The sequence below is a fragment of the Crocodylus siamensis genome, chromosome 4, assembly GCF_052110815.1.
Source record: "Crocodylus siamensis isolate JL-2025a chromosome 4, ASM5211081v1, whole genome shotgun sequence".
NCBI classification, from domain to species: Eukaryota; Metazoa; Chordata; order Crocodylia; family Crocodylidae; genus Crocodylus; species Crocodylus siamensis.
The window spans coordinates 211,815,416-211,836,577 of NC_143398.1; the positions used below are offsets into that span (position 1 = coordinate 211,815,416).

A 21,162-nucleotide genomic window follows, 5' to 3' on the forward strand; every position below is an offset into this window, starting at 1 on the left:
TAATAAAATGGGAAGTTGCCCTTTGGCTGTCTATACTAATAAGGTTTAATTAAAATAAAAACACCTTCAGCTAATTGAGAGATCCAAAAGAAAAGTTTTCTAAAACTTGAGTCTGTGAATAAATTTAAGTTGTATTGTTTGTTGCATTGTGTTTTGTGGGCTAAAGGTTCATAAACAGAATAATTAGCAATCTTTCACTGCTCCAACCCTGGATGTTCATGGACTTGAACAGCTTTCAAACCTTAACAATTATGAAAACTATTCTCCTCAGTCAATGGCCTGATAAAATACTTGGATCATTTTTTTTGTCCACAATATACTGGCTCCCAAACACATGAAAGAGATTACAGTGATTCTCCATTTACCTCAGAAATCATCACTGGAAGGCTGAAGCATGAGCAGAGAATGGCTAATTCTAGTGTAAGTATTTCACATAAACCTGTGCCACAGCAGTGATTTAAAACAAAAAGCTTTTACATCTCCATGATGACAGCATCCAGCTAATCTCATCCAAAGACAATGCTCCCAGACTGTCTCCTTTCACCACCACTATCTGTTTTAATACTATGCCAATAAAATCATGTGAATCCACAAAAATCTCTTAGGCAGAAAGAGGAAAAATAAATCTCGCATTTCTATCCACATTGTCAGAAACAGTGTTACTAGATTTTGCCCATCACTTTGGGGTGCGCTCATTTATTAGGGGTATGTTTCTAGGAGTCTTTGTAATGTCTATCAATGCTGCTTGTGTTACTTGTGTTTCTATATGGAGCTGTATCTCTCCCTTCTTGCAAGTACTCAGCCCCAATGGTGCTATCTTGCAGAACTCAGTTCCAATGGGGCTGGGTTCCTCCAAATCAGTCAAATACACACAGATTAAACAGTGACACACCTGACCCAGCCAGGTTGATCAGCATGTACAGGTTGATACTCTCACATACCAGGAATCAGTTCATTAAGGTAACAATAAAATGCAGTCAGACACAAGCATATAGGCAAACAGAATACCTCTGAATCCACCTAGGTATCCAGCTGACACCCTCATGGGCCAGCATTCAGTTCATGAGGGCACGTCTGAGCCAAACTGGGTCAATCATCCTATACAAGCTGGTCCCCTTATGTGTCCCAAACTCAGCACATCCCAATCTTTTGCCCTAACTGTCCTAGTTCTGGTAGCCTCTTGATGAGTGGACCCCACAGTATTTCTGGGCTTCACAGGGATCTTTGGCTTAGGTAAAAGAAACATTGCTGCAGAGCAAGTAGGGAAGGGAACTAGAGAAGGAAAAATACACCCAGTTACCACCAGTTTGACTATAAAAATTATTTATTTCTAAGTATATGAAATTTATAATGGTACTAGTAGTAATAACCATGCAAGGAAAAACAAACAAAACAATTACAGTATTACCCTGGTTTAATTGAGTGTTTGGGGAAACCTAGCTCAAGCTTAACTAATACAATTTAGGTTCAGAAAGCTATCCCTACAGAGAAAAAGAGAAAGAGAGAGAAAGAGAAAGAGAGAAAGAGGGAGAGATAAAAGAGAGAGAGCGAGAGTTGGGATCTCACCATTCCAAGGCACTCGGGTGATTTGTTGACAAGCAAAGTTTCTAACACGATCGCTGAAGGGAGACAATCTGTTTCTCCCATCTTCTTGAGAACAACAGCGGATGGTGCCAGAGAGATTTCTCTCTTGAAGCACATTGTTTGCTGCTTTACAGCTTTCTTATACCCTTAGTCTAGCCTCTTCATCAAAGCATTCGTTTAATTGTATAAATCAAGAGGGTCCCAAGCCATAATTGACAGGGAAAACCCTGTTATGTAAACAGTTTAAATTTAAATGAATTACTTTTTCAGTGACAAGGGATTATCTGGTTTGGAACATCTCAAAAAACTGATTAACAACCAGGAAAAACATTAAGTTTTAAGGAGTAACCAGACACCTAGGAGCCAGCTTGAAATTATTATGAATATAGAAGATATACTGGAAGGGATGCCACATTGTTTCATCTCTGATGGCCTAGCTATGCTTGCGCTGTGAATTCAGCATCAGTGTTTTGTATTTTACCTGTTGTGAATAAGCTTCAGCTTAGCATGACTTTCAGATTTTACCATAGACTTTTAACAGACTTAAGGGATTGATTACTTGGAGTGTTCATAAACTTTGTGGGGAGGACTTCCACCAGTCATCCCTGGGAAAAGTATGACAGCATGTAGTGGTCAGGGCTCCAACAGGCTGGATGCTGTGATGAATCCTTAACACATTGTTCAAATGTTGCCCATACCTCCTCTGACCCCCTTACCCCCCATATCCCCTCTGTCGCCTGTACCCCTCTCTTGCCTCAGCATTCCCTAACCCAGCAACTGAGTTTTAGTTAATCAAGTTTAAATAAGGCTCCCATACTGGGACTGGGGAATGTACAGCCCGAGTTGCCTATTAAACTTTTCTTCTGCTTAGTTCTGGGTAGATGAGGTGTGTGTGGGGGGGGGGAATAGAAAAAGTCTTTTGTAAGTGCAGCAATCTGGGTACCAGGGCTCCCTCAGGAACACAGATCTGACAGGTAACAACAGGGCTCAAAAAAGGAAGTACAAGGAGCACTGAAAGGAATTTCTGCCTCTATCTATGACCTTACCCCTTGTCCTAAGTCGGGAAAGCCAAAGGAAATGCTTCAGCCAACTGCTTACAGAAATGGCTATGCCATCCTTAGCTGCAGTATTTGGTTTGGTGTCCTACTGTTCTGAAACTTGTTCTAATGTGGCATGATCTCAAAAATGAGAACTCAGACACCAGTGACAACTGACTACTACATGGTCTGTCACTCCTACTCCCTCAGCAAGGTCATTAATAAAGCGATAGTGAACAGACTGCAGTATTGCACGGCTTTTACGATACCATAAATCTCTCCAAGTTAGCCTTTAGGCAGCTTTCTGTTCAGCAGACTTGATTTTACTGATAGATGATCTCCTCATGAAAAACAGAGGCAAAACAGTGATGCTGAAACTGTTAGCTCTCTCAGCCACTGTTGATACTGTCAGTCACTAGGTACTCTTGATTGACTTAGCTGGGTGTCATGCTGGGAACTGATTAAGTGTTTCTAAAATGTCTACGCTGTTTCTGCTCTTCAATAGCCCAAAGAGTCATGTAAAAAAGTCTTCTTTTTTTTCCTGTGAGTTTTGGCCCATACAGTTCTGATGCAAAAGTATACCAGTTAGGGGAGGTAAGGCCTGATTCTAAACCCATAACTTGGAATCTTTTCTTTAACTTCATTATGATTTGAATCAGACCAAAGGTTACCAAATAATGTCAAAAGGGGGCCATTGCCAGCAACTGCAGACAGCTCTGTCACTCCTTTTTTCAGCTCAGACAGCGTTGCTTTCCAGTATCTTATGGAATAAAATAATTGGAGGAAAAAACAGCTAGCTCATATTGACCCAGGAAAGATCAGAGTCAGTAAAAGAAAGAAGCCTCAGACATATCCAAAGACTCCAGATATTTCGTTTCTTGTTTTACCGTAAACTTTCCCAATTTCTTTCCATAAAATGGACTGTTAGAGACATGGTGAGTACTAATATGTATTTCACTGAACAAGTGATACAGAAGTCTAATTCAAGGTAATCTGAAGCTCCTGAAATGCCCTTAGTACAAAATTAAGCAACATTAATCAATACTCAAGCAAAAATGTTCCACTTGTCTCAACCAGAAACTGTCCTGTCCCCATAGAAACCAAGAGTCTTTCTGTATTTGCTGCAATACATGCAAAGAGCAGGCTATCAGTGCCATCCATTGCAGGCTTATTAGCAAAAACTGATTAGAAAATGTTGGAGGGATATTTTTGGCCATAGAAAATTATGATTTTTTTTTTCGTCAAAAAAAATCTTGAACAAACTGTAGGGAAAGTACAGACTTATAATAAAAAAATCAGTTTAATAAAAAACCTGAATTTCCATCAATAAAACATTTCTTCATACCACTTCAACCAGACCACACTTCCTCTGTCCTCTCAGTCCCGTATGATTGGGGTAGGAAAATATCTATTTGTCCCCCCTCCCAGCTTTTCCTATCCAATAATTCATAATTGGTCTTTATAGAGTTTACGTACCTTTGTAACAACAGCTAATGGACTCCATATCCCTTTATATATAGACACGCCCAATGAGAAATTATCAAGCGCCTACATTTAAGGTCTGGGATTTCTTTGGTTTTTCCATTTAACTTTCCGCAAGATGTGGTTAAGAATAAATTACTGTGCATTTATTTAGTGCTTGTGTGAGGGAGCGGCAACTAGGGGCGGCCGTGAGCTCCCTAGCGCCGCCTACCATCACGTTAGGGTGACGTAGCACCCTCAGAATCTCGCCCGCCACGACTTTGATGTTAAGATATATGATGTGGAGGCTGCCAGTTTCCCTAATGGACGGTCTTGTTAGTCGTCCCTATTCCCAGACGGGGATTCGATAAGCGTCCTGCCTTAAGGGCAATGCGTGCCTCCAAGCCTCCCCCTTAGCACGCCCCAAGCCTCGCAGCTGTTCTGGGGGACGCTTGTATGGTCCCTCGCCCCTCGGGTGCCCTTGCTCTCACTCTCGGGCCCCGGGCCCTTCGCCCACCTGGCGCCTCCTTGGGTCGGGCCCCAATCTCTGGCCCGTTCCCACGCCTTGGGCCTGTCCTGCTAGCAGCCAGCTACCTGCTGGCACTTCCTGGGTCGGCTCGCCAGCGCCGCCCCTTACCGGCGCCCCCTGGGCCGGGTTCTAGCCGGCGCCTGGCTTACCGCCGGCTCTGCCTTCCGTTTGGAGCGCTCTCGCCGCCCTAGCCTGGGCGCCCTGGGCCGGCACGCTCTCGCCGCCCGGATCTCGGCTCTATCGCCGCCCTAGTCTCGGCGCCCTCGGGCCGGCTCGCTCTCGCCGCCCTCGCCTTAGCGCTATCGCCATCCTGCTCTCGGCGCCCCTGGACCGGCGCTATCGCCGTCCTGCTCTCGGCGCCCCTGGACCGGCGCTATCGCCGTCCTGCTCTCGGCGCCCCTGGACCGGCGCTATCGCCGTCCTGCTCTCGGCGCCCTGTGCTGGCTAGTTAGGCTGCTCTTATCGCCCTGGCCTTAGCTCTATCGCCCCCTAGGCTCGATGCCCTTGGGCCGCTAGCCAGGCCTGGCTAGGTCGCCTTGCTGGGCCTTGCCCCGCTGGGGCCTTGCCCCCTCTGGGCTGACTCCACGTGCCTCGCGCACTGTCTCTGCCCCGCCTTGGGCCTTGCCCTCTCGGGGCTGACTCTGCGTCTCTCGCGCTCTGTCTCTGCCCCGCTCCAGGGGCCTTGCCCTCTCGAGGCTGACTCTGCGCCTCGCGCTCTGTCTCTGCCCCGCTCTGGGGCTAAACACCGCCCTTATGGGCCGGGGTCTGTAACCCCGCGCCCCGCGCCTCACCGGCACGATATGGTGCCCTATCGCACCGACAATAGTGTCCCTGGCACTATGCCCAACTGGGCACTGGGAACCCCCAAACTGTGGGGAAGCTCCCCTTGAGGCCTCCTCGCTCCCCTACAGCCTCCCCAGTCCTCCGGAAGTAAACTATAACTTAACACTCAAGCCATCTGGCTATAACATAAGCAAAGGCTCCACACGCCTAATAACTCCAAGCCCCACCAGGGCTCTCAACCCTACCTCCAGTTAGGGCGATCCTGTTCCCTGCATCATTGCAGCCGGTTAGCGCGATGAAGTAGTAGCCACTAACCCCGGCCGCTCAGCTCAGCCGCAGAGCTCCTGCTCCCGCGGCCGCCAGAAGGGAACTGTGTCTCAGGCTCTGGCCTAAGCTGGTTATAAAGGCCAGGCCCTGCCCCCCTCCGGTCCTGTGACCCACTTGGTTGGCCTGGCAACCAGGCACCTGAGCTCCCTGGGTGATTGGCAGCTCTGCCAATCAGCCGCAGAATCACGGGGCACCTCTGTGACTCCGTGACATACCCCCCCCCTTAAGTTCCCAACTCATCGGGGAGGGGTTCTTCAGCCTCTCCACGAACTATCCCACCGTTGGGAATGTTCTTCTGGGGTCACCAGCAGCGTCTAATTTGGGTGGCGGAGGTTTTGAGGCGCCCCCAACTCGCCTTTTACCCGGGGGTGCATCATGCGGGATTTCCTGGGGTTTACCCGCCACAGGTAGCCCCCCCGCACTAGCAGCCCTCGGTATATTTCCTACCTCGTTCGCTGCTCTTCGGATCGCCTTCCGGGATTTCCACTCTCTGGTTCCCTTTCGGGCTTCTTCCGGCCTGATGCTTCGCCGGAACACTCGGTTCTCCTGTTGTGTCTGGGCATCCTGGAGTTTTCCCCAGATCTCCCACTGGCACCTTTGTGCCTGTTGGGCTTCCTCCTTACCCCAGAATTCCACCTTGCCCCGGCCTGTGGGTCTTCCTCCTGGGCCTTTATAAATTTGGACCCAGGCCACTTTCCCCACTTTACTTTCTATGAGATGCCTGAGTGTCTGCCATGTAACCTGTCTGGGTATCCCGGCCATATACAAATAGGGCCTCTTCTCCCGCCCTGGTCTACACCCCGCTGGGGGTCTATTACTCTTCCTCTCCTGTACTTGTGCTCCTTTTTCCTTTTGGGGCAACCTAGCTCCTTTGGCTCTCACTCTGGTCTTACGCTCGCCTTGTTGGTTAAGAGAGTCCCCTTGGGCACAGGGCGTGTCTGGTCCTCTGACCAGTTTTCCTAACTGCCGCATTAACTGGGCTAGGCCCTGCATATGGAGTTCTTGCCACTTGGCCCACTTTGAAAGCCAACCTTCAACGAGGTCCCCCTGAAACTTCTTAGGCGCAGCGGCTATTCCCCTGTCTAAGGGTTCCCCCTTCTGGACCTGGCCTCCTGGCCGTCTGGGTTCCTTGTCACCCCCAGAATAGTCTTGATTTTTCCTTCTGGGAGATTTCCCCTTCACTGACCCCTGGGTCTGTGCTAACTGGGGCTCCCTACCTTGGGCTCTACTTCGATTCCCACCCTCGCTGAGGGCTTCTCTTTCTGGCAACCGCCTTTTCGTAGCTTCAAGCTCTTTCTCGCAGGTGCCTGATCTCCTGGTGGTCTGCACTCCCTGATCCCTCAGATCTTTCCCTTTTGTCTCTTTCACTTGCTGCACCCGTACAATTTCCTCGGTAGTTTGACTACCTACCTCGGAGGACGGTTGCTGGTCACCCAGGTACAACTGTAACCCTTGCAGCCTCTCCTTCAGGGTTCGCACCTCTTGTAGCAGCTGCCCTTGCTCGGCCATAAGCGATGTTACCTTGACCTGGCTCTCCGCGAGGAGAGTTTCAAGTGCTGCTGCCTGCTCCTTAAGCTGGTTTCTTTCTGTCAGCAGATCCTGCACTCGTTCTCCTAGCTCCTCAGCCTGCTGGACCCTCTGAGTTTCTAGAGCCTGCTGGTCTTTAGCCTCCCTCAGCCACTGCATTCGTTGGCGCTGAAAGTTCTCTAATTGAGGCCCGGTTTGCCTCAAGGTCTTGATAAGGGCCTCCCTCTCTTGGAGTTCCTCCCGGACACTCCTTAGGTAGCCTTGTAGCCGCTCCTCTACAGCCTCCAATTCTTTTTGCAGGCTGCCTGAGCTCTCCCCGGTTTGTACTCCCTGCTCTATCAGGCTCTTTCTCTCGCCCTTATCTACAAGAGCCTTCATTTTTGTATACTGCGCCTCCCAAAGCTTCCTAGACTCCTCCAGCTGACCACGGTTCTGGGTGAGTTCGTCTTGATATTGGTCTATCACCCTTTCTGCTTTCAGGCCCCTCTCCTGCCAAGTCTCCAAGTCCTCCTGAAGGACTTGGATCTGCTCTTCACGAGCCTGGATCTCTCTCCGTAAGGACGTAATCAGGTCCTTAGACACTTCTAACCTCTGCTTTACCTTTGCCGGGGTTTCGCTGGCCTCCCGGGCCTGATCCCTCCAGCGCCCCACTTCTGCCTGCATAACGCCGAGCTGGTATTCCCGTTTTAGGCTCTTCTCCCTGTCAAGCGCTATTCCCTGCTCAATTCTTCGCACCCTCTCCGCCTCCTCCGCTAGGAAGCGTCGGATCTCTTTAGCAACCCCGCTCTTTTTGCCCGGCGACCATTGTCGCTCCAGGGCGGCTGCTCTAGCCTCCGCACTCTCACGCCAGATATTGGCTGCCTCTAGTTCCTGTCTGAGCTGGAGCACTTGTTCCTCCAGCTCCTCGCACCTTAACCTACTCATGAGGTCGTCCATATTCTCCTCCAGCCCCTCTAGGGCTGTTACTTTCTCGGTCTCACGTATGTGCCCTACTGTCTCGGCACCATACGCTGCGGAATGGGCATCCATGCCCCAACAACGTCCGAGCCCCTCTAGGGCCGTTACTTTCTCTGTCTTACGTATGTGCCCTACTCTCTCGGCACCATACGCTAAGTGATGGGCATCCATGCCCCAACAATGTCAACTACCCTAATCGGCTAGGTTCGCTTTGTCCCCGTCTGTGTTCACGGGTTCTACCCCGTGCACGGCCGGTGATTCCCGGCCAATGCACCACTTGTGAGGGAGCGGCAACTAGGGGCGGCCGTGAGCTCCCTAGCGCCGCCTACCGTCACGTTAGGGTGACGTAGCACCCTCAGAATCTCGCCCGCCACGACTTTGATGTTAAGATATATGATGTGGAGGCTGCCAGTTTCCCTAATGGACGGTCTTGTTAGTCGTCCCTATTCCCAGACGGGGATTCGATAAGCGTCCTGCCTTAAGGGCAATACGTGCCTCCAAGCCTCCCCCTTAGCACGCCCCAAGCCTCGCAGCTGTTCTGGGGGACGCTTGTATGGTCCCTCGCCCCTCGGGTGCCCTTGCTCTCACTCTCGGGCCCCGGGCCCTTCGCCCACCTGGCGCCTCCTTGGGTCGGGCCCCAATCTCTGGCCCGTTCCCACGCCTTGGGCCTGTCCTGCTAGCAGCCAGCTACCTGCTGGCACTTCCTGGGTCGGCTCGCCAGCGCCGCCCCTTACCGGCGCCCCCTGGGCCGGGTTCTAGCCGGCGCCTGGCTTACCGCCGGCTCTGCCTTCCGTTTGGAGCGCTCTCGCCGCCCTAGCCTCGGCGCCCTGGGCCGGCACGCTCTCGCCGCCCGGATCTCGGCTCTATCGCCGCCCTAGTCTCGGCGCCCTCGGGCCGGCTCGCTCTCGCCGCCCTCGCCTTAGCGCTATCGCCGTCCTGCTCTCGGCGCCCCTGGACCGGCGCTATCGCCGTCCTGCTCTCGGCGCCCCTGGACCGGCGCTATCGCCGTCCTGCTCTCGGCGCCCCTGGACCGGCGCTATCGCCGTCCTGCTCTCGGCGCCCCTGGACCGGCGCTATCGCCGTCCTGCTCTCGGCGCCCTGTGCTGGCTAGTTAGGCTGCTCTTATCGCCCTGGCCTTAGCTCTATCGCCCCCTAGGCTCGATGCCCTTGGGCCGCTAGCCAGGCCTGGCTAGGTCGCCTTGCTGGGCCTTGCCCCGCTGGGGCCTTGCCCCCTCTGGGCTGACTCCACGTGCCTCGCGCACTGTCTCTGCCCCGCCTTGGGCCTTGCCCTCTCGGGGCTGACTCTGCGTCTCTCGCGCTCTGTCTCTGCCCCGCTCCAGGGGCCTTGCCCTCTCGAGGCTGACTCTGCGCCTCGCGCTCTGTCTCTGCCCCGCTCTGGGGCTAAACACCGCCCTTATGGGCCGGGGTCTGTAACCCCGCGCCCCGCGCCTCGCCGGCGCGATATGGTGCCCTATCGCACCGACAATAGTGTCCCTGGCACTATGCCCAACTGGGCACTGGGAACCCCCAAACTGTGGGGAAGCTCCCCTTGAGGCCTCCTCGCTCCCCTACAGCCTCCCCGGTCCTCCGGAAGTAAACTATAACTTAACACTCAAGCCATCTGGCTATAACATAAGCAAAGGCTCCACACGCCTAATAACTCCAAGCCCCACCAGGGCTCTCAATCCTACCTCCAGTTAGGGCGATCCTGTTCCCTGCATCATTGCAGCCGGTTAGCGCGATGAAGTAGTAGCCACTAACCCCGGCCGCTCAGCTCAGCCGCAGAGCTCCTGCTCCCGCGGCCGCCAGAAGGGAACTGTGTCTCAGGCTCTGGCCTAAGCTGGTTATAAAGGCCAGGCCCTGCCCCCCTCCGGTCCTGTGACCCACTTGGTTGGCCTGGCAACCAGGCACCTGAGCTCCCTGGGTGATTGGCAGCTCTGCCAATCAGCCGCAGAATCACGGGGCACCTCTGTGACTCCGTGACAGCTTGTATTAGCAAGTACTAAATAAATGCTCACTAACCTGCTTACTGTGCAGTAGTGCTAGTGAATGTCTTTTAAGTGACGCTAACTTTGCAGTCTTTGCTGTGACATGCTACTGCGCAGTATTATTTGGCTACTGCACAGTCAGCATCTCAAGTAGACACGCCTGGTTTGGCCTAACTGTTCAGAATAGTGCAAGAAGAACCTTAAGTTTACTTTTAGAAAATCCTCCAAGGGTTGATTCAGTAATACTGTACATGAATATTAGCAGCCAGAAAGGAAACGACAAGTTCCCTAGCAGCAGTGGATCTCCAGCTACCACCCCTGCATCACTATTGCTGCTCTGCTTTTTCTGTTTTCAGAGTCTGAGCAGGAAAGATCTAAGTTGCAAGGGTAGCAGAGTACTATAACCAGGGTGCAGTACTGGCCAATTATGCCTCTAAAATACGGTGTCCACTTTTGGGCACTGCCCTTCAAAAAAGATGTGAACATTGAACAAAATTAAGAGTCCAGTAAAGAGCAACAGAAATGTTTAGAGGTGTAGACCATGATTTACAAGAAAAGATTGGAAAAACTGGGATTATTTGGTCTGTAGAAGACAAATTTCAGATGGGATTTGATAACAGCATTCAAATACCAGAATGGTGATTATAAAGAGGATGGTAATAAATTATTCTCTGTAGACCCCAGAGTAATGGTCTTAAATTGAAGCAAGGGAAATTTAGAATGGATATCAGGAAAAACTTTTTCAGTAAAAGAGCAGTTAAGCATTGGAACAGATATCCTAGAAATGTTGTGGAATTGCCACCCTTGGGAGTTTTTAAGAGTCAGTTAGCTAAACCCCTGTCTAGGATGGTTTAGACATGGATGATCCTGCCTTGAGCAGGGGGTTAGTATAAATGACCTTCTGAGATCACTTCCAGCTCCACTTTTCTATGACTCTCAGTCTAGAAATAGAAGTCACCAAACTGAGCAGATCAGCTGTGCCATGATATTCCATAGGGCTGGCTGAGTGGGGAAAACACACAAGGTAATAGATGCTTGCCACAATGAAGTAGCAGAGTCTATTGCTACCTTTTGTTGTGCCACTTATTTCCCTGTCATGTGGCACACCAAAGGGTAAGGATATCTAGTTGCTCAGAATTGGTACGCCACTACAAATGAGAAGTTGGACAACATCTGTTTCCACCCTGTTTCTACACATCACCATATGGTGAAGCTGCTATGGTGCTGTACTTTGTGAAATAGTCAAGAGATCTTGCCAGGCATGGCTAACAGACAGCCAAATCACAGAAGAAAGGATCATTTGAATAATGGAACAACAAGATTATTAAAAAGGATAGAGGGTTGTTAACACCTATAGAGAAAAGAGATTAACAGGAATCAGAGAGATGACAATGAGCCATTAAGTCAATTGACTCTCTCAACAGTGCCTGAATAGAACTACTACTTCACCTCCCAGACAGTTAGTTTTAAAGGTTGGGTGGAGCAGGAATCAGGGGGCAGTGAGGTGCAACTGCATCAGTGCACACCCCTTCCCCCAGACTCACACTAATTTCAGCCATTATAAACTGTTCTGCACAGCATTTTATATTTCGTAACATCTGTATTAAAAGAGACACCTTGAATACTGAAGGAAGGAGAAAAAGTTCAAGGAGTATTTATTTCTGACTGTCAGTGTGACCGGTTGTATTGCAGCAGGTACTCTTTGGGAATCCAAAACATCATACTTCTTTCAGATTTTGCATCAGAAGCCAAGTATGTTCACAACAGTGAAAGAAACTGAAATACTTAAGAGTGCAAATGTAGCGAAGCTGACTACAAAACAAATTATACACTGCACTTAGCCCAATGAACAAACAACAAACAAAGTGAATATCATAATATGAACTTGTCATCTGAAGTATAAAGTGTGACTCTTCATAATGTGAAGCCAGTAGAGCCAAGACCAAGCAAGCACAGCTTGCAGCTATTGATCCTGTACTCCATTTTTGGGCAGGCCTTTTGCTCCTCGCTAACCACAATAAGCCTAAAAATAAAAGTTAAAGAATAACTCTACAGGTTTGAAACTGCATAAGTTAAAACATGTAAGTAAATGCCTATCTATTATCCTGGTGCGAAAAATGTCAGGCTAATGCATGCATATATTTCTTCATGCGGAGAATTTACTGTGAAATGGCCAAGAAGCCTAGAAAGAAACTTATCTTAACATTCTAATGTATTTCTGGGGTTTCCCATCATGTGTCCAGTCCACCACCCAAAACAAGAAAAAAAACAAATAGGATATAATAAATATTGAGTACTTAATGTAGCCAATTTGTTGGAATACTTTCCAAGTATCGTTCTGTGAGTCAAAAACTGTTCAGGAGACAAAATCCAAAGGTAACAAAGGTCATCCTGTAAATTGTTACTGAATGAGGGTAAATGAAATCTGCTTTACCTAGAAATCAATTGCATCTACAATTCAGTATTAAGGTATACTGGTTGTCTGAGGTCAAATCTCAACAATATTCCTGATTCTGTTGTGGCATATCCTTGTCCATGAAGATACATATGAAGGTGGCATCTAAGTGGAGCTCCTGGAAGATTTTTGAATACAGTGCAACTGGATTCCCTCTCCACTTCCAAAGAAGTAGTCTTCTACCCAAATTTAATGATATCTCTACTAATCATTCTATCTTCCTCCCAATCATGACATGAAGTATGCTATACTAAGTCTTCCCTATTTATGAATGTCACTTTTCTTTCTAAGCATCAGTCAGATAGTATTTGATGCGCAATGAGTTTCATACCAGACACAGCAAGAAAGAAGAAAGAATTTGTGTTCCATGCATACCAAGGAAGAGTTAATGCTGGCATTTAAAAAAGTATGATAACATTGTGAGGAGTCTCCTGAATTAAACTTAAATATCATGATGAGGAAGCCACAGACTTTTGATTGCCCCAAAACATAAAAATATGAGTTTTTGCTAACCATAAATCACAAGGAAGAGATTACTAAGTATCTAAGTGTGAAGGTAGAAACATAACTTAGAAACATTTAGAAATCTTTTTTCAACAGATTGTAATGATTTTGGGTCTATCACCTACAATGCTTTTGTTCTGAGAGCAGTTCCTATGTATGCTGTACTCAGTATTATTAATGTTTGATTTTACAGCATAGTGTTTTTCTTAAAGCCCTAGATTCTGAACACATTTAAATAATTGAGAGAATCAGAGGTTTACATTTATTTAGGAAGTGAGTTTTCAGCTTTCTTTATGAAAGATTAATACTTGAAAATGTGAGATCCAAAACGTTAAAGCCAGACATGATTCGGTACACATTTTTTTCCATGTCATGGTATTTAAACCAGTAGCACTGGTTTTTCATGTCATTTTAACAGGGTAGACCAGTGCTTTGAGATCCTTTAAGAGTGCCTCAGAATGACACCTAATATTAGGTATGCAGATATAATTCACAAGATAAAACCAGAGATTTCATAGTCTTAAAAAATTTTTGACCTGGTGTGCTCTTTCTGAGTTCTTTGGAACAGAAAAACTACTCTATTCTTTTTCTGTAGTCAAAAATGAAAACTAAGAGCTGGCATCTTTTGAGGGGGGCCTTGAGTCTAATGAGAGGTGCCTTGCATCTAAAAAAGATTAAGAACCACTGGCTTAAACCAATACTTGTATAGTATGGTTTATTTCATAGATTTCATAGACATTAGGGCTGGAAGGGACCTCGGAAGATCATCGAGTCCAGCCCCCGCCCTAGGGGCAGGAAGTCAGCTGGGGTCATAGGATCCCAGCAAGATAAGCATCCAATTTACTCTTGAAAGTGTTCAATGTAGGTGCTTGAACCACCTCCGATGGCAGGCTATTCCAGACCTTGGAGGCTCGGACAGTAAAAAGATTTTCCTTATGTTCAGCCTAAAACCGTCTTGGAGGAGTTTGTGACCATTGGTCCTCGTCATTCCTTGGGGCGCTCTGGTGAACAAACGTTCTCCCAAGTAGTGGTGGTCACCCCAGTAAACTTATAGGTGGCCATCCGATCACCCCTGAGCCTGCGCTTTTCCAGGCTAAAAAGCCCCATGGCTCTCAGCCTGTCATCATAAGGTCTGTTTTCCTGATTATGCGTGTGGCTCTTCTCTGCACTCTCTCAAGCTTCTCCACATCCTTTTTCAATTGTGGAGCCCAAAATTGGACACAGTACTTTAGCTGCGGCCTCACCAAGGCTGAGTACAAGGGGAGAATGACATCCTGGGATTTGCTTGAGAAGCATCTATGGATGCAAGCCAGCATTTTGGTCACTTTACTAGCCACAGCATCGCATTGCAGGCTCATGTTCATCTTGTGGTCAATTGTGACCTCCAGGTCTCTTTCTTCCATAGTACTAGCCAGCGTAGCACTGCTGTGCCTAGAAGAATGCTGCAGGTTTTTCTTCCTAAGGTGGAGAACCTTGCATTTAGATAGAAATGATCCTGGTTTAAGTAAGGGGTTGGACTAGATGTCCTCCTGATGTCCCTTTTAGCCTCACTTTTCTGTGATCATAATTTTGAGAGGTCTGAATCATAATGGTGGGTTGCCAGGGCTATTTACAGTTTTAAGGTTGCTTAGACCCAATTTTAATGCACAACTATTTTAAGAGTGTCATTCTATTAATTTTTATAAACATTCCCATTATTTATATTGATATGAGATTAGAATCAGATCTATATCTATATCTATATCTATATATCTATATCTATATGGATCTATATAGATCTATATAAAAATCAAAATATTTGGTGATATTATAGCAATATGTAAAACCTGGTGTAAACTGTAAGTGATAGGGTAATTCTGCTTTATTTTTGTAGTACCATCTATACAATAGTCTAATAAATTTTAATAATTTGTTGCTTTTTAAATCAAAAATAAATATTTCTAGGAATTTCAGAACTGGCTTATTGTGTGTGCCATGCCATTCCTCTTTAGGCACATGAAAACTACAGCATTAAATGCCTTTACCCACTGATGTACAATATTTATCATACTTTAGAGTGTAAGCTCTCTGGAGCAAGGGCTGCTTACTCATATGTGTTTGTATAGAACCTAGCACATTTTGGGTGCCATTAATGGATAAATAACAAATAATTCATACGAAATTATTCATAAAAGTTTTATATTCAGAATCAGATAATGACTTTTAGATTTGGTTTCCAAATAACCAGAAAAGTATCTTCAGAAATATAAACTAAGCCAACAAACATGGTCTGCATAGCTTTTGCTTAATGGTAAAATGCTTTACAGTTCTTTGGTAACTAAAACAAAAGTGAAGTCAAAAGTGAATTTGGTTGCTGTTACCTCTATGCTAGGGTGGGGGAGGGGTCTAACACTTCAAAAGCAATGAAAATGTGCCAACATATCTATTAAAAATATGGTGTGTTATTAGTGCCATATGCAAATTCAGGCTTTTTAAAATTACATTAAAATGAGAGAAACCAAAGAAGAAATAACATATTACAAATTAAACACTTCAAAATAATAACTCTTTCTATAATTGCATGAATAGGGACCAAGCTAATTTAAAAACAAGCATGTGCAATTTTTCATCCATCCTGCTGTAGATCTGATATGTTTAGAAGTCAGTTTTGTTGTATCATTCAACAAAGGATAAATTGTAAATTGATAGCAACTTATTAATTGGTATAATCATATTAAATAAATAGAGCGATTGTGTTTTAAACAGCATCTGGTCAATGTTGTTAGACGATGATAACAGTTAAAATAGGAGCTTTCATTTTGCATATTTTCCTTTGCTTCTTGTTTAACGCTGGCTTCTTTGAAGGTGTATATATGAACGTGATAGCACCCTACAGCCATAAATTGTTAAACTTTTGGTATAAGTGTGTGTTATAACATTGTGTTCTCTGTTATTTCACAGTATGAGCTGCATTGATTTCTGTTAATCACAAAAACATTCCAAAATCAATTAAAAAACTACTAATATTCCATTTGTAAGTCATAGCTTGGCTTAGTGAGCAAAAATCCTCATGTCAGAAATGTCCTCATCCTCGTCTTTGTTAAGAAGGCAAGGGATATCAGTTCAAAATCTTTCTGCAGTGAGAATGACTGCACAGACTTTTATTGTGCAGAGTAAAAAAAATGTACAGCAAGAAATGAAAGCTGATGCTATATGCTGAAGATAAATTATATTCTGCACAGAAATATGTTTATATATATTTGCTTATGTGGAAATTGTGTGTATGTGTGTGTGTGTTTGTGCTGTAAAAAAAGTAGTGGATCAATAGACTGCACTAATAGCAAGAAGACAAATCTCATCCAGATTGTTATTAATCCCATTAGGTTATATTTTGTTCTCAGGAATATATATGGGTAACATCTTACATTATCAAAGGGCCAAATTTGGCCTATTAATTTCATGAGTAGAAAACAAGCAATATCTGAACTGAGGAGTGGGCAGTGCATAGGAACTTATGTGAAAATCCAGTTCCTGACTACAACGAATATACTCTTGGGGTGGGCAATACTCCCTTTGAAGTCAATGGTAAAACTTCAACTGTCTCCAGAGAAAAATGAGCCTGGCTAATGCTCAACACTTTAAAAAGCTCACCCATAATGACCAACTTAAAATCAGCATCCTTTTTAATCCTTAAAGAAAATGAATAGTGTCTTTGTAGGAAATCCTGAGATTCTGGTTCAAGCAAACTCTCATTCACCTAAGTAACAGCTGAGAAGGAACTTAACATTTGGCTCTATAGTGCATGCCAAATCCTCTCCTCATGTAAATCTGCAGGACTCCATTGGTTTTAACAGCATAGACTGAACTGGGACGTACTTTTCTATATCATATTTATTCAGTATCAGAATTGGCCCACAACTGAAAACCACCTAAAATTTATATATTTTAAACTCCCTATTCCATATTTCAGTAACAGCACTTGATATACAAAAGCAATATTTTCATTATCAATTATCAGCTATATATAACTAGCTATCTAAATAGATAGGTGAGAGTTTCAGTAAAGACTGATTCTCCTTCTGTTTTTCTTCCTTCGCTAGTTCTGTCTTTTTGTTATACTGTTTCAGTATCTTCATTCATTCTCTGATAGTATTTCTTATAATGTAAGAAATAAAAAAAACCCAAAAAAATCTTTTTGGCCCCTAAGCCTCATTAGCATTAATTTGAATGAATTCTGTCAATTTAGAGAGTAGCTCTTTGATCCAATATTTTGATTAAACTATATGTTTGTTAAACAGAATATTCAAGATGGCCTTGTGACCCACCACTATTTTTATATCAATACATTCCTATTAGGAATGAATTAAATATTGCAAATGTTGCAAAACTACTTTCAGAGTACTAATATGACACTCTTAATTTTTTTCTCTCCAGGTCCTAAAGGGGTTTCCAGAATGTTTACAAGCTGACATTTGCCTACACCTCAACCAAAATTTGCTTCAGAACTGCAAAGCTTTCCAGGGGGCCAGTAAAGGTTGTCTCCGAGCTTTGGCTATGAAGTTTAAGACAACACATGCTCCTCCTGGAGACACTTTAGTCCACGGTGGTGATGTTCTCACTGCTCTTTACTTTATCTCAAGAGGATCCATTGAAATCCTCAAGAGTGACATTGTTGTAGCCATTCTTGGTAAGTAGTTTAGAAATGAGAACAAAATTATGTTACTTTTTTTTGCCAGGGTACATTACAATACAAGGTAAAGTTAACAGCAGGCTGACAAGAAATAGCTGTTGCTGTACTTTGTTCAGAAGACCTGTGAAAGATTCAGTGACTTTAAAGTCCTGCTGCTGCTGAATAATTTAAGACGAACATTTACTTAATGTCCCACCCCATAACCCTGTCTGCGCTATAAGGAATGTGACTGTAGTTAAAAGGGACAGGCTCTGGGGAGCCTATTCAGGGAACAAAGACTCCCTGTGCACCACAGAGCCAGAGAGAGGGTAGAGATGGGTGAGTCTACCATCATTGTTTCCACCTGTGGAAGAGTTGCAGAGTGAGATGAATATGAGGCAGAAACTACTTCCTTCTTGGTACATCAGTCTTACACTAGCTAGTGAACAAAACTTTCTTTCCTTTAATCTTTGATGTATAACCCAGCTGCTTGTGTTGGCCTCTGGAAACAGGAATTGAGGTTCAGAATTTGTGTTCTTAATATCCAGAAAAACTTGTCCCTTCCTCTCACTGGCACAAATACTGCTGTTGTTTTTCCAGCGAATACATTTCTTTCTACATAACTTAGCCAACCAGTAGTAAAAAACTATGCAACACCAAGCTGGAGCTCTCATCCAACCTAATACTGAATTCTAAACTAGTACTAGGAAGGTGCTGCTAGTTATAAGTTGTTTCATATTATTCAGAGCAAAATTATTTGCAATAGAAAAATTACTAATTGTTTCTTAAACTGAGTGCATCTTAAATTGAGTATAATGTGATAAAAGTGTAAAACGTGATTTTGAATATTACAGAGGTAGGCTTCTGCACTCTTAGAATATGGAGTGGCTGTAGAATGATCCAGAGGAACACATTTCTGTTTACCTTGCACTTCAGAGACTTGCATCCAGGAAGGAATTGAAACAAAATATGGATAACTAGTTACTATTTATATCATTGGTTTAAAACTATCAAATAGTAGTAGTAGTAGTAGTGTGTGGCTGCCTATCCACTTTTATTGTTCTTCACAATGGGTTTGTTAGAATGCAAAGAAGTTTCGGCAGCATTGCCACCTTTGGTTTAGATGTTGCCCGAGTGGTACCGTGTCTGGTCAGCATTTATATAGGAGCCTTGCAAAGATCATCCCAGTGACTCCATTAGTAGCACTCTTTTCATAAGGGTTACCCCTACCCTTTCATAAGGGCTATTACCAAATCAATCCCATAACAGAGAGATGAGATTTCTCTCAGAAGAAACATCTACTATTCTGGTATTTGTACTCATCAAATGTACCGTACTGTGATTTCAGGACTAGAGGTTTGTCTCAGAGTCTGATCCAAGTTTCATTTTTTGGAATTTCAGTTTTCTTAATTAAAATCCCTTCTATAATTTCAGTTGGACTAGATATTTGTCCTATTTCTTGTGACTATGGACTGCTAGAGATTTACCCTGGCCCCACTCAGCGGTGATTCTTACAAATGTAATGTCATTGTTTCCTGAAAGAAAAGTTCCATATAAATCCAAGCTGTTATCATTAGTTTGAGCTGAAATACCCTTCTATACTCAATCAGCTTTACATGAACACATATCAAAAAATAATTGTCATTATAATGTCGCAAAGGAAATATGGTTACACAGGTGGGGAGAAGGCAGACCAAAGCCAAACTGGATAAATGGGTATTCCTCCTTTTTTTGCAGCAACTTCAACATAAATTCCTACTGCAGGTAATTCTATGTGACTGAGTATCATAGGCATTTTCCTTTTACACCTGGCAGTGAATCCCAGGACATTAGCTGATGAAAGGATCCCTAGAATCAAAGTTATAGTGGAACTATTCCGCCATTACATGGGAAAGTTTCATCCTATACCACTGTGGTCATAAGCCTTTCACTATTTGCTATAGCAGAGTGGATCCTAAAAGAGGATGAAAATACACCCTGCTACTGCAGAGACATGAGTATTCCCAGAGGTCCATAGCACTTTTGTGTAGAGAACAAAACCCTACTTTTATTTAAAACTCCATCCATTTGGAAGAATGGATGATTGGTAAAAGGTTTACGTTGTGGAATTTCCAGTCAGCTGCAAACATTGCCTTCAAGCATAAAATCTGCTTCTAGGAGCTAGTGATAAAAAGAAAAAAAACTGAATAAGATTTATTTCACCTATAGTAAAACACTATTAAATAAGAACAAAGATAAGATTTGCCAAAAACCAAAACAAGTTCTATGTACAGACAGAAGTCCTCATAAGAGGCTTCTTATTTCTGATTCTGCTCATCTAGGACTGTAAAGACTGAGCCAGAGAGAGAGTTCAGGCTGTGCAGTCCAGGGAAAAGTAACTTTCCAGTTAGTGTGGATTCTGTCTGGACAACTCACAGTGAAGGAATTGTCTGGGAGAAGGTGCTGTTGAAGCCTGGAAATAACAGAGGTGAATGCTACAGAGAGAAAGAACCCTGTAATTGGCATTAGACAAAGATCTTTATGGTTAGAGATAGAGAGTGGCCACAGTGAAAACATTACTGAAAGTTACTGTATTTTCTCATATACCCCCAAATATAATACACACCTTGTTTTTGAAAGGCAGAATGAAAAAAAAAGATAATTTTCCCAGAATGATGACCAGGGATCCTGGTTTTCCCTAATAAAAAAATCACAAATTCTCCAATAAAAAATTACGACTTCTCTGGTAACCACCCACAAATCCATGATTAAAGGTTCCTCCCGCCCCCAGCCGCTGGCCCTGCTGGTGCCCCATCCTTCCCCCCACATCTCCCCTGGCCATACTCGTGCCCCTCATTCCCCCTCCAATAGTCCCCCCACCCCAGCCCTGCTGGTGCCCCCCACCTACCCACAGCCCCCTGCCCCCCCCACAGTCCTACCAGAGGGGACCCCAGCTGCCAGGGACCCAGAGCAGCAGGAGGTGGTGGCTGCAGCAGCAGTGCAGAATACAGACCCTAGCTCCCCCCAGGTAGCAGATTGCAGCTTTGTCCTGGCTCGGGACCATGCTATCACCACCGCAAGGAGCTGGAGCAGAGCCATGATCTGCTGCCTGCACATCCCAGCCCAGAGCATTCAGGCAGCAGATCACAGCTCTGCTCTGGCTCTGGACCAAGCTCCCCTACTACAAGATCCCAGCGGGCCCAAAGCAGCCCCCTGCCCTGCCCTGCCACACATCCTGCCAGCGCAGCTGGGGCTGGTCTCCATGGCAACCCCAGCCTATCACAGTGCAGGTGCAACTGGGGTTTCCATGGAGATTAGCCCCAGCCATACAGGCAGGGGCTGCTGGGAAATGGAGTCCAGCTGCCAACCGGACCCACCATTTT

The 21,162-nt window shown here is 45.3% G+C and overlaps 1 protein-coding gene across 1 annotated transcript in view; it reads left to right on the forward strand.

The window, feature by feature from the left end:
* The window catches only part of KCNH7 (potassium voltage-gated channel subfamily H member 7), a 394,806-nt gene that overhangs the window by 325,823 nt on the left and 47,821 nt on the right, over positions 1-21,162 (forward strand). The window contains exon 10 of the mRNA XM_090045605.1: positions 17,566-17,818. Within this exon, the coding sequence (XP_089901731.1) occupies positions 17,566-17,818 (253 nt within the window). The remainder of the gene's footprint in view (positions 1-17,565; positions 17,819-21,162) is intronic.